The sequence below is a fragment of the Ascaphus truei genome, chromosome 18, assembly GCF_040206685.1.
Source record: "Ascaphus truei isolate aAscTru1 chromosome 18, aAscTru1.hap1, whole genome shotgun sequence".
NCBI classification, from domain to species: domain Eukaryota; kingdom Metazoa; phylum Chordata; class Amphibia; order Anura; family Ascaphidae; genus Ascaphus; species Ascaphus truei.
The window spans coordinates 24528752-24542330 of record NC_134500.1 but is presented as its reverse complement, the minus strand read 5'-3'; the positions used below and the strand labels follow the sequence as shown (position 1 = coordinate 24542330).

At 37.9% G+C, this 13579-nt stretch overlaps 1 protein-coding gene across 5 annotated transcripts in view; it reads left to right on the top strand.

The window, feature by feature from the left end:
• Positions 1 to 7831, top strand: part of BNIP2 (BCL2 interacting protein 2) — a 54809-nt gene extending 46978 nt beyond the window's left edge. For 3 of the 5 annotated variants that reach the window (XM_075575891.1, XM_075575889.1, XM_075575893.1), the window contains 2 exons: positions 1581 to 1616; positions 5139 to 7831. In XM_075575891.1, coding sequence (XP_075432006.1) covers positions 1581 to 1616; positions 5139 to 5190 — 88 coding nt within the window. In that variant the 3' untranslated portion in view covers positions 5191 to 7831. The remainder of the gene's footprint in view (positions 1 to 1580; positions 1617 to 5138) is intronic. The other 2 variants (XM_075575892.1, XM_075575890.1) reach the window with 1 other exon arrangement.
• Positions 7832 to 13579: the final 5748 nt, after the last annotated feature.

Here is a 13579-nt window from a genome sequence, read left to right as displayed (position 1 = left end):
TCCCACACAAAAAATAAAATTCACGGGCACCAGGTGAGGTCATTTTACACTTATTGGAGAGGTTCTGCATTATACACACAGAATGAAGATATGGACATTTATTTTTTGATATTGGGACTACTGCACCATCTGTTCCACTTTCCCTATTTTGTTCTGTGATTGGACTATTAACACCTGAGGTTCCTGTACCTCTCGGGAAAGCCTGCTACTTGGGATTCTTATTCTCTGCTGTAAATTAAGAGGCACTGTAGTACCCCCGCAACTTCTATCTGTGAGATTCACATCTGTTGCTTTGACAAAATCATTGAGTTTATCACTTTTAGTCTTAAGCGAGCATTTTCTTTTTATGGATTAAAGAACAATTTGTGATTTTTATCATGGAACGTGCGATTTTCATTTTCTTTCTTTTTGGATGTGATTCACCTTGAAGAGAAGCAGCTTTTTGATGCTGCAATATATTTGTTGCATTTACCTACAGACTCTACTTTTCAGATTTTATTTTTATTTCTTTTCATTTAGGTTTTTTTTTTAACATTACACATTAATATCAGTGCACTACTTAATACAAAATATTAATTATATTGTATGAATACTTTTTTTTTTTGTCACAAATACATTTTAACATTTTATCACATTGGTTTTGCACTGGTAATTATTTATAAAATTAACCCTTAACAACACTATAGAATCACACCTAGTTTATATCTTGGTTAAATTCGAGCACTGACTTTTTTTTCCTTTGCGTATGTATATGCTATTTATCAGGATTGCTGCTTTAGCAATATTTCCCTTTGGGTTGTCTGCTTCATTTTAAGTAATTTTGTATCATTGTAGCATGCTCCCCCAAAAAATGTGCCGTGACGCAGAGAATACCTAATCCATAATCCTAATACCATTTGGTGAGCGCTTCGCACAATACCGGGAGATATGAAACTCATCTAAATATAACCCCTCCCTAAATAGCTCTATACAAAACACTTCAATACTTTGATGCTACTGTACATTAGCGATAGTGTACTGTATGTCATAAATATGTCCCTGTTACACTAATTTAAAATCTTTTTTTTTTTATCATGTAGCACAGATTTAAAATGCTTCCAGTAGGTTTGTGTAGTTAACAACCGTGTTTGCATCAGAAAGTGGATTAGTTGTAGGTTCAGTCAACATAATATTCATAAGTAGATGGTGTTCTGCATTCGCTTCTGAAACTTCAGGATCACGTCTCTATTTTCATGGAAGTCCACCAATTGATATAAAGAAGGGACTCGTATAGTTATGAAATTATCCATATTTTTCTTCTGCATGAACGTATAGCAGTTAGTCTGACTATTAGAATTGCAAAAAGACTGGTGCTATTTACCATTTTTTTTTTCTGTCACTTAAGTTACTTTTAGGAGGAAAACAACTTGCAGGAACCCAGCCTCCTCTCAAAAATGGCTTTTCGCCAAATTACAAAATATATATTTTTATGTATCCTAATGTTGTTAAATGTTATTGTGTGGAGCCGGATTATCTGTCTCATTTTGTATTGTCTTCATATTTTGTGAATTTGTACTGAATTCCAACTCTTTCCTACTAAGGTATGACGATGGAAAATGTAAAAAGAGAGACAAAAGGTATATGCACACCTTTTACGGGTTGCATCAAGATCAGTCCATCCGCACTGCACAAACTAACCCGTCCCTCATTGGTTGGCTTGCAGAAATCTGTAGAGCATTAGTAAATATAAACATGCACTATGTCCATAATGATGTAATTTTAATATATATTCCGGCAGCAAACATATCATCCAATAGATTATGGTCATAAATAGATCTCTTCCTATTGAATTTATTCATAATCTGTGCCTTACTGCCAGCCACATTTTGGACTTCCGTAGCTCGAGAAGTTATAGAAGACCTCATTGGTTTGATTGAAGTCTATATGCATTTAAACATAATTGTTTTCCAAAGAGAATTGTTAGCATGCAATGTCTCCGCACAACTAAAGCCAGTCCTGCATGTCCCATTCTCTTGATGTTTTTTTTTCTCTCTCGTCGGTGCTCTGGACTAATTTTGGCATTAGTGCCATTTTTGTAAATGCATCAAATTTTATATAATCCATACGTGTTCTAGTGTAATGTTTGTATTTGCAGTGCTTTTAGTGTTCCAAGCTAACCAATACCTCCCAATGAGACTGCTCCTGATATGTGAAGCTTTCATACTCCTTCCAATATTTCCTGTATTTGATAATAGCTAGATATTTAATATCTAACCTGCACAGCTTTATCCCCGCTTGTAATTGAAATGTGTTTCTACAACCCAGTTGCTTGCATGAGTCGCCAAACGTTAACATTTTGTCTGGAGTGATTCATCAATTAATTGAAAGTTCTTTAATTCAAATTAAGTACTGTATTGTTATTTAAATGTTTCCCGTGTGTGTGTGTGTGTGTGTGTGTGTGTGTGTGTGTGTGTGTGTGTGTGTGTGTGTGTGTGTGTGTATACATATACATAATGTATGTTTAAGTGCTGTTAATTAATCATAAAATAATTATGCACTTGTTTGTTTTTTCTATTCATCAATGTGTCCACTTATTTTTGCTAACAGTTACAATCGCTTGTTTACAGTATAGATTTTTCAACAGATTATTTTATAAAACTCGTCTATTTGGTATATTATAAAACACTTCTATTTGGTATAATCATTTTATTATATACAGTAGCTCTCCTGTGTAAACTTTTTCTTATTTTACAAAGTGGCTCATTCTTGCCGTTTCCGTTTCGTTGGAAGGACGAAATGTTTGAATGACTTTGTAGGCACTTGAACTTGTAAATGACAGTTAATGATATATTAAAACATTGCTATGTAGCAGGAATTGCATACCTTTGGTACATACTGTACATTAAGGATGGGCAATCTCTTATGACAATGTTTTTACATGTGTTTGGTTCTAAAAAATGTTTGTTTTTGGTTTTCCCAGAGATCTATTGGTTTTGGATTCATAATGGTGTGGGGGGAAAAAAACTAAAATCAGGACTTTTTTTTTTTTTTTTTCCAACATTTGGGAAAACAGTATACATTTTGAACTTTTTCACAAATTTTTTTTTTTTTTAATAGAAACTCTAAATTTCACCCATTTTGTTTAAAAAGTTGTTACTCTGATTAGACCATTTGTTACAATGTTCAACTCTAACTTCCTAATCAATTTGGCAAAGTTTGAATTTCCAAACCATGAGCCTGCCCTTTTTTTGTAACATTTTATTTATAATTTTTTTTACCAGGAAGTAGTACATTGTTACCTCTCGTTTTCAAGCATGTCCTAGGCAGAGTTATGACAACAATATATGGTTGCATGAATAGAGGTTAACATACATGCAGTCCTCTGTTATCCAACTTCGTTCTGGAAGTAGCGTTGGATAGTGAAACCGTTGTAAAGTGAGTCCCATGTTAATTAGTTGTGGTGAGCGTTGGATAACGCATCGGATAACGGATTTCGGCGTCGAAAAATGGCCCTTGAGGTTGCATTGTAAAGCGTTGGATATGCCATTCGTTGTAAAGTGAACCGATGGATAACGAGGACTACCTGTATACGCTTGATGATACACAAGGTCCTTCATAGTTGTACGCTAACAGTATCACAATGACACAAAAGAGCTTTTTTTTTTTTAATGGAGAAAGTTAGTTAGGTGCTAAATCTTATAGACCGTTTGGGCACACTGAAATTACACAGGAAAAATATAAGGAAACGGTAGCACTCCACAGAGCAAAACTCATGCTGCCTTTATCCTTGCAAGGAGAAAATTGGACGGCAGATTCTTATGACATTGCTATCTCCACAAATAAAATGTCATAAGATTTACTATAACTGTTGGATGTCGTCCAATGTTCTCCTTGAAAGGATGAAAACACCATGAGTTTTGCTCTGTGGAGTGCTACCATTTCCTTATATTTTTCCTTCGTAGTAGTACCCTTCACTCGTTTCAATTGAGCCTCATTAAATAAGGGTCTTTAGAAATGTCAATGGTAGTGCTGGATCTTCTTCAGATCCTGTTGGCTATTGGGGGTGGGAGATGACGGGGATTCACTAGGCTCCGGTTAGGTGTGTCGCAGCCCGATCCGGCATTAGCTGTCATTGATTTGAATAGCCGTTAACAAGGGATTAAGTTCAGAAACCCCTCCCCTCCGAGCTCAGTGAATCAAAAAAGCACAATATACACTCAAACAGTTACGATAAAATACAAATGTAAACTAAAACAAGAATGCAAATTGGATTTGTACTACTATATGCCAAGACCCTTTGTAGAAACACAGAATTTGGTGGAAGATGAGAACCATGTGGTCTACTTTTGTATGCCCATTTTCCTGTGTTTTGCTAAACATCCTACCCTATTTGATCCTTGACTTTCTTTCATATTTAGCCATATTTCCATGCCTAATCATTTTTTAATTCTTTGTGTTTACTCTCTACACGTTCTGTTGGGAAGTTATTCCATGAATCCACTCAACTTTTGGTTGGTGACATAGTACTTCCTCCCATTTTCTCCCACCCTCCAGTATGACCTCTTCTCCGAACACGACTTTCTTTGAAACATGCTTCCCTCCTGTACCTTATTGAAACCCTTGTTTTTTGTGTGTAAACGCTTTATATCTAGATATCTCCTACTCATAAGACACCTTCCAACACCGCTTGGTAAATATGGACCTTTTGGCGCCCATTAAAGCGAATGGGCTATGAGGTATCTTCTGATATAGAATGTCTTATAGAGTAACACTGCTTAATAAATATAACCCTTTATGTCCTAATCATGTGAATGGGGCTGTGAGGTGTCTTCCAGCACTAAAGGTATCCCGTGACGTAGCACTAAAGGTATCCCGTGACGTAGCACTTCTTGGTAAAGAATGCCACTTGTGTTTTCTATGGTATGTTGTTGTGCTTCCAGGCAGGGCCGTCGCCCAAGGGGAGGGGAGAGTTGGGACAAGTGTCCCGGCTGGCTGATGCTGAAAGATTTATTGATTTAAATATATTCATCAAAAGTGCATTTTTTACTAGAAAGGATGTATCTACATAATATTCTTTATTATTAATTACACAATTAACCTGTGGTCTCTGTTTTTGTTTTTTATTGTGCTGTTTTTTTTTCTTTTTCTCTTCTAACCAGAGTTGATAAAGAATTTAACAAGAAGACTGAAGACCAGCCCAGTGGTTCGTAGATGGGGTCCGACAAGACGGAAGAATATGCAAATAAGAGGGAAAGCGTTTTTGTTTGTTCAATTCACAGCGTATTGTCATTGTTTTCCTGCTACCTGTTCTGAAAGGTGCCTCGTGAGATGTCGGTTGTGGGCTTGAACATTACGAGCTGTACTCTTTTCTTCTCTGGGAGCAAACTGTTACATAAGTACTGGTTATGTTTTGATATTCAATGCTTTGCAGTGCTGGTCCATCTGGCAGTTAAATGGTTATTAAAATGTATGTATATTATTAACCACTTTAAATGGCAGTGGTGCCAGGAACAACATTTACAAGGATATTGCCGTGGAAGCAAACGGGGCAGTAATATATACATGTCAACTTCATTTTCATGCCGCAAAAGCCCTCTAGCAGGCTGGGTTTTAATGCAATGTAGATGCATTACACCTTTTTTTTATCTTTAATTTTTTTTAACTTGGTTGGAATTTGCTTAAAGGGTCAGTCCCACTCCGGACCAAACTGAAGTGGCAGTGTTCAGTGGCTTAAATGGAAGTGACTAACACCATTTTTTGTTTTTGCCCTAAGGAGAAATCATGATGCTGCCATTAGCCAAGAAGTTAAGGTTGGAGGCTTGGAGCACATTGTGGATCTTACCAGATAAACATCAGTGTTCTCTTATTAAAATCCTTATTTTTCACAAGATATAAGGAAGTGCGGTTCATCAAATGTTTTTAACGAAGTCAACTGTTAGTTTTTGTTGACTTTTTGTGTCTCCAACTTGGGACATCCCATTTAAAGCAGTGCTCTTAGCTACAGTAGGTGATCCACGCTGCAGGTTCCTCTATTCCCTCTTTCTGCTGCAAAAATTATTACATTAGTTCGGAAAAGGTTCAATCCAAAAGCACCAAGTAGGGTCAGCGTGCAATACCTCGTGAACACTTGTGCAATAGCTTTTATCGGATATTTACACAGGTGCATACAATAGGATTGCAGTTATAGGTCATCACATGCACCCAGACTACCTACAAGTAAGGCACAGTAAGGATTGTTTCCCCTTCCACCATCCTGTATGTCCTGTAACTTGTGGTTTGTGACTGTAGCCCACAGCTCCTTTTATAAGTACCTGCTTAGGCTTCCATAGGCCCTCATGTTGAAACTACTGCCTCTCCCTTTGTCCCCCACCTGGTCTTCAACGCCTTATAAGCTGAAGTTTATGCCACCCAACTATTTGTATGCTATCATTATAGTTAGCCAATGTGGTATTCAAACGGCTGAGTGATGTATTGGGCCCTTTATATACTATGCCATGAAGATTCCCTTCCCCTTTGCTTGGGAACATTTTAGATCCATTCAGATGGATGGGGATTCAAAACTTCCAGAGCAAGGATACCTATAATTCGACCAACATGAAAATTAGTAGTTTTTTTTTGAGATGCATAAGCTTTTGAGACAATGTGTCACATTAGGTGACTGAAAATTAATGAACAACATCATCTATGATCAGTTTACATGTTGGTTCAACAAAAAGGTGGCCCAACCTGGAAATAATAATCTTCTGCAGTACATTACCAATTGGAGAATGTTTTATATAGCTCTTAGAGTTTGTCTCAACAGTTAATACATAATTTTGTTTTCTGCATCGCCCCTGCCTAGCATGGCATCGATTCTGGCATTAAAGGTGTCAGTATTGGATTCTGAATGCATGGGGGGAGGGGCATTTAAGGGAAATGACTAGCAGTGAAGGGGTTAACCCATTCGCGCTTGGATCCCTCCAACAACAGAAGTGTTATACTTGCAAGATTCTCCACCTAGAGCAGAGGTGAGCAGCATGATCTATATTAAGGTCCGCACATAGTCTATTGTCCCATAGAACCCCTCTTTTTATAAAATTTCTCTCCTCTCTCTGTACTGATCCCTCACCCCACCTCTCACTCTGCCGCCTTAGCCCTGTGCCCTGTGGTTCAGGGTCAATGCAGGACTCTGATGCCAGAGCGTGAACACCCAAGCAGCCGATACCGGAAGTCAGGGCCCCCCTCTGCAATCAGAGAGCAGGGGTAGCGATTGGGTAGCCCTCGGCAGGTCGTCTGTTGTCCACCAGTGGCTTAGATTAACAGAACCGATTAGTTAGTATATGAATGTTGCTGTCAGGTGCATGGAAACTGATGTATTTTATCTGTTTACCTTAATACCTACCTTTAATATTGTATAAGAATTGTTTTATATTTTATAACGCAAAATGTCAAAGAACCACGTGTTGTTTTTGTTGTATGTATGTAGAATGCACTCTTGCAAACTTTTATCTTGAGGATGCATGTTCTTCAGTTAAATATTTATATTCATAAAAAGGAAAAGGACAGAGATAATATATTTTTATGACTTTTTTTGAGCAATATTTTATAATGTTGTGCACCCTCTGCAGGCAATTAAGGCCATAACTTGACTGTTGATGTTTTGTAACCAACATAGTAGTACAGATCTGTTGCATATGGTTGAAAACAAGATATATTGAGATGTTACCGTTCCTCTAGCATATATAATTGTCTCGTGCAATTTTGTGAGCCTACTCCCTTCTCACCATTTATGCCGTTTTTAAGTAGAAAAATATAATGCCAAACAAAAGACTGGTTTCTTTTTGTTGTTAAATAAACTTAATTAATGACGGACCATGGGACATTTATGAACACCATTCCTTCATGACAAACATAAAGGCATGTTATCTACTTTTTCTTGACCTGAAGAAATTTGTCTTATGGATAAAAAAAAAGTTAAAGTATCATCTTGTAGCACAAAGGATGCAACTTCAAGCTTGTAAAATTAAGTGGCGTAAGAAAAAAAGGACTGCTGCACACTTTATCTGATCACAGATTGAGTTCTAGTCCGAGATGTTGGTTAGCACAGTTTCCCAACAATGGACGAGCCTTTGATTCCAAAACTACAAAGATCTGCTACATTCACCACTGATCTGGGTGTAAGCAATGCTTCTGTGTTTTTTTTGTGTTATTTTTTATAAAATGTTTTCAATAGAAAATGTCCAACATTTGTTTCCAAAGAGAACACAACACATGAAACTTGATCAACCCTTTAATTGGTTGGTAGGTGCAGCAGGGGGGAGCAAATATGTATGTAACAAAGACCAGGATTCTTTCTAAAGAGAATGGGAGGGGGGAAAGGAGGAAAGTGTCAATCATGATAAATGTGTCTCCTCAAACATTACATGTCAATTAAGACAAGCTAAGTCTTTAACAAATAATACATGTATCCCCTTAGGTGGGAAAGGGAGTAGATGGGAAACCTTTTATATTGGACCGATAAGTAGGTGGTGTTACAAGCTTTCGAACCTCGTCATTGAGTATGTCAGAAATACAGAAACAAAAATATTTATATAGTTTATATCCCCTTGAATAATCTGTGTAAATGAAATTTAGTTTAAGCATTTTAAATTTATTTATATATATATATATATATATAATGTGTATGTATGTTTCCATACTACAATAGGAAATTTTCCATATTTGTCCTTGTAATGTGGGTTAAAGACTCCCGGCAGCATAATATTTAACACAGTGAAAAGAATCCCATTGAAAGTACTTAGGTTTTTTTTCCCTCTGATAAATCTGGTCCAAATCTTATGCACTGGTTTTGCAGTTGAGAGTTTAGTGAAATAACTTCCCAAAAATCACATGTGTAACACTACCTTCTCAGAAAGGCCAGAGAATATTGTATAGCCTCTTCATCCACACAAAGATTATACAGTATACAGAGATTTAGATCCCTTGTGTTTTTAAACTATTTTACTAGCAGTGCAGTTTAATTTGAAAAGTTGTAATATTGAATAAAAGTGTCATACTTGCTGTTCTATGCAGGAGTCCTCTGTGTAATGCATTAATACCTAAATTGGTAATTACACTGTTGTATTGATTAAAATGCACTGTTAATACGGGCTTCTTCCAACACTGATCCTGGGCCATGAAGACCGGTCCGTGTTCTGAGCTAGGAGCCCTTCGCCTCTTTCAGCATCTCCCAGCTTCATGTGTTTATGCATTAGCTTTTACATGCATACATTTTATAACTGCATACATCAAAATGTATTTCTGTGATAAATCAGTTTAAGATGGTACCTTTTTAGTTGCTTACATAGGAATACTCGGTTCAGGCTGTTGATAAAAAATGGATCATCAATGTTAAGTGTATCACTTAAATGGCCACCATTGGCTGATAATGATTCAAACGTTCATGAACAAACCCTTATGGCTGCATCAAATATATTTAATGTTATCACACACTTAAATTGTTGCTTTGAAAATCTGATACAAACCTCACTATTTGTTCTCACTGGAAAATTATGAATGAATCCTTTCCTTTTAAACCACAAATGAAAATACCATATGTGACATATGTGAACGCATTCACGTGTCTCAGACAGGTCTGCAACCCTGCCTTTTGAAATTATCTCTTAGCATATAGTGATTCTACTGCAGCCAGGAATTCTGGGTAATGACATGCAAATGAGCGAACATGGTGAGGGTTATGACATGCAAATTTACAACTTTGCTTATTGTAAATTTAGACATGGAACCCTATAAGCTTATGCCTGCTGTATTGCACAGCTTTTTCAGCACAGCCTGGGTTAAAGAGCAAAATATATATATATATATATATATGTATATAGAATCCAATGCACAGCCGGCACACCATATGCAAGTAAATAAGTTTTGGTGCTTATCCCATAAAGCAATAACAGACCATACGATACCGGTTGCAACACGACATCAAGGGACAGCACGCAGGTAAGTAAATCAAAAATGTTCTATATTTGATAGAAGACACAAAAACCGACGTTTCGGTCCCCCAGTGGGACCTTTCTCAAGGTGGTGCACCACCTTGAGAAAGGTCCCACTGGGGGACCGAAACGTCGGTTTTTGTGTCTTCTATCAAATATAGAACATTTTTGATTTACTTACCTGCGTGCTGTCCCTTGATGTCGTGTTGCAACCGGTATCGTATGGTCTATATATGTATGTATATATATATATATATATATATATATATATATATACACACACACACATACAGCTTTACTTTATTAACCCCTAAATGTGCAATAACGCAGTAAATATTGTCTGCCTTGAGATTACGCCGGTGTTACCATTGTGTTCAATGGCGCTTATGGGAAAACGTGCGGTAATAATGCAGTAGTGTTAAAGGGTGCAATAATGTCTACTATACATGGTCTATACACAACCATATTTTTTTTTACAGTACACATCCATAGTTGTAGTAATACTGGTCAACTTCCCCCCAAAATGACCTGTATTAATCTAATTTCCTTTAAGGCAGATTTCAAAGCTTTATTATTTTATTTCCTTATTTTGATTCTATTTTAGCTTTCATTTAAAAATGTCCAATGCCTGCAGCACAGAAGTCTTGGAGCTAAAGGAATAGTTTAGTTGTAATCTCCCTGCCTTTGAGGAGGGTGAATACGGATCAAACCTCCTTGAGCCAAGTCACTTTGTCTCCCTTTGCTTCAAGCGTTCAAAATTAGATTGTAAATCCTATGGGACAAAGGCTTATGCTGTCTGAAATATATGTACAGTGCTTAGGGTTAGCACATTTTCAAAAGTAAAAACCGGGACACAAAAAAATAAATATTTCTAAAACAAATTACATCACTAAAAAAAATATATAATGGTATTTGTGCAATAGCATCCCCATTTGTGCTGTATTATTCTCCCCCCCCCCCCCCGCCACACACACACAAAATTCAACTCAATGCCATTTTTAATGAGTTTTAATATATTGCGCATCCTTTTATTTCTATTGCAGATTTTACCACACTTCAAGCAGCAGTGCAAGATATTTGCAACACTTTCCTGTTTGTGATAATTTGTTGCCAATATTCTCAGCAGTTTTAGCTGTAAACTGTAACAATAATGTTACCTTAGTACTATAAGAATACATTGTAGCTGCTGAGTTAGGCTGCGGCCCCGCTGGCGCTGAGCGTGCAGCGCTTGCCGCTTTTACTTGCATAAATCTATATGTAAAGCCGCGCTTTTGTAGGGCCGGTGTCCGATGACATCACCGTCACCACTAGCAAAAGTTGTAATTCAATTTGCAGCGACGTCGCGAGCGACACGGTCATTGACTGGTTTACAGACAGTCACATGTGGCGACAGTCTGTAAAAAATCAAATTTAACCAGCTTCCAAATTTTTGGTCAAGCGCTGGCGACGGAGTCAATTGTTTTGGGTCGCCATCGCAGCACTATAAGCGCAGCCTTAGTCCCCACTCATGCAGTGGGTGTGGGCATGCAGGCTCACTCAAGCTTGGCACTTGAGTAAACAAAATAATGTAACTTTCAAGCACGCTCAACTTGCCTGCAACGCCCCCTCCGCGCACTCTTGCGAAATAGCCAGGACACCCGGCGCTCATGCTTGGAGAGCTGGTGATGTCACCGCTCTCAAGCATAAGCGCAGTCAGCGCCAGCGGGGCTGCAGCCTTACACTGAAGGATTGATATTAAACTGAAAAGCAGCCATTTTAGTGAACCCTGGGAAGCAGGATTTTGCTGATCGATCACGAGAGAACTAATTGATCGGCAGATTCGGTAATTAGTATTCAATAAAGGTAATCAAATGCTACATATATTAAAACAAAAGATATATATATCAAATGGAAATATTACTGTGCTCATTTGCATGTCTTATAAATAAATATATATATATATATATATATATTTTTAAAGATGCTTGGATTGCCTCTGACCCATTACACAATCCACCTCTTTAACGAAGCATGGGAATGCACCATGGCTGATCCTCTCCTATACACCTCAGACCTCGTCCAGGGTGGTGCTGAGCGGGCGCGCGCGCGCTCACGCTGGACACGTTGCGACAATGCACGTGGCCTGCGTGAGCGGCCGCACCTGCTTGGCGCTCAGCCGCTTGCCGAGCAAGCAAAATCAATTTTGCTGCTCGCAAGCGAGTCGCATGAGCCAGCTCCGTGACATCGTGGCCGCGCCCCCAGGCGGCCAGGAATCGCCCGGCCGAGCAGGGTGCAGCGCTGGAGCACCAGCGCGCCTGTTTCCACCGTGGATGAGGCCTCACACATAGGAGCTTGGCCCCTGGCAGACGCACTTACCAGAACACCTTCCTACAGTCTCTATATGTTCTTCCTAAGCACCACTTAGATTGTAAGCTCTTCAAGCAGGGACTCCTTTTCCTAATGTTACTTTTGTCATGTAGCTTTTTATGTTACTGCTGTGAAGCACTTTGTACATAAATGGCTCTATATAAATAAAGATACACATGCCTGCAAAATGTTGAAATATCATCAGTTTCAAGTTTTAAATGGTACTTAAAGTCACCTTATAATCAGCCTTTGCCCCTTCTACTCCTAAATATTTTCTGATCTGGTTGAAACTTTACAATGTATTTCTTGATAGAAAAGCAAAATGTGTGGTGCTCAAAAAAGGCCTATAATATGGTACTCAGAGAAAACCACAATAACAGTTCAAAATACTTGATTGAAGAATCCTGCAATATGAACTCCCTGAGTGAAGGATAAGGGATATCAACCCATGACATGTAGAACAATCAAAGCTCCATAATGATCCGACCAGTGCACAAACACTAGAAAGGGACCTCACAATAAAGTGACCCAACATAATGTATCGGAATGGAGAATAAACAGGTGATGAAAATGACTCACTGAGTAGAATATGTCCTCAAGATTGTTCAGTCTTCATTAATAATGGGGTGTGCTTCCGTTTTTCTGAGATGCTGATAAGAGAAACGGTAGGAAAAAGCAGGCACCAATTACATTCGTAATTTATGTTTTGAATTGCGGATGTGGTAAACAGTATATAGGCCGTATCAGGGAACATATGAGACTCATTAGAAAAGGGGATCTCATTCACCCAGTGTCACATCATTTTACTAATTGTAGAATGGGTAATATTGATGCATTTACTTATATGGGGATAGAGCAGGTGCCAAGTCCAGTCAGAGGTGGCAATATAGGGTTGAACTCCTAGATAAGCGTGAACTTTATTGGATATTTACGTTAAAAACAAGAATACCCTCTGGCCTAAACTCTGATTGGGACTTGGCACCTTTTCTACATTGATTGATGTTCGATGATCAATAATTGAGAATTAGTTATTGTATATTGTATATTAATCTTCAAGGTTTTTCCTTAAAATTCTTAGGAAGTTTCCCCATTTTTTGCACATTGTCTGCTTTGCGTTGGCATTTTTATTCAAAACAATGATGTTACAGCTATCTTGTTTAATGGATTTATTAAGATCATTGGCATTATTATAGCTTTAGCATAGGTGGCTATCCCTTATTATGGTCTATGATTTTGATGTATATCATATCAAAATTCTTGTGTTACCCAATTGGGTTAAACATTAT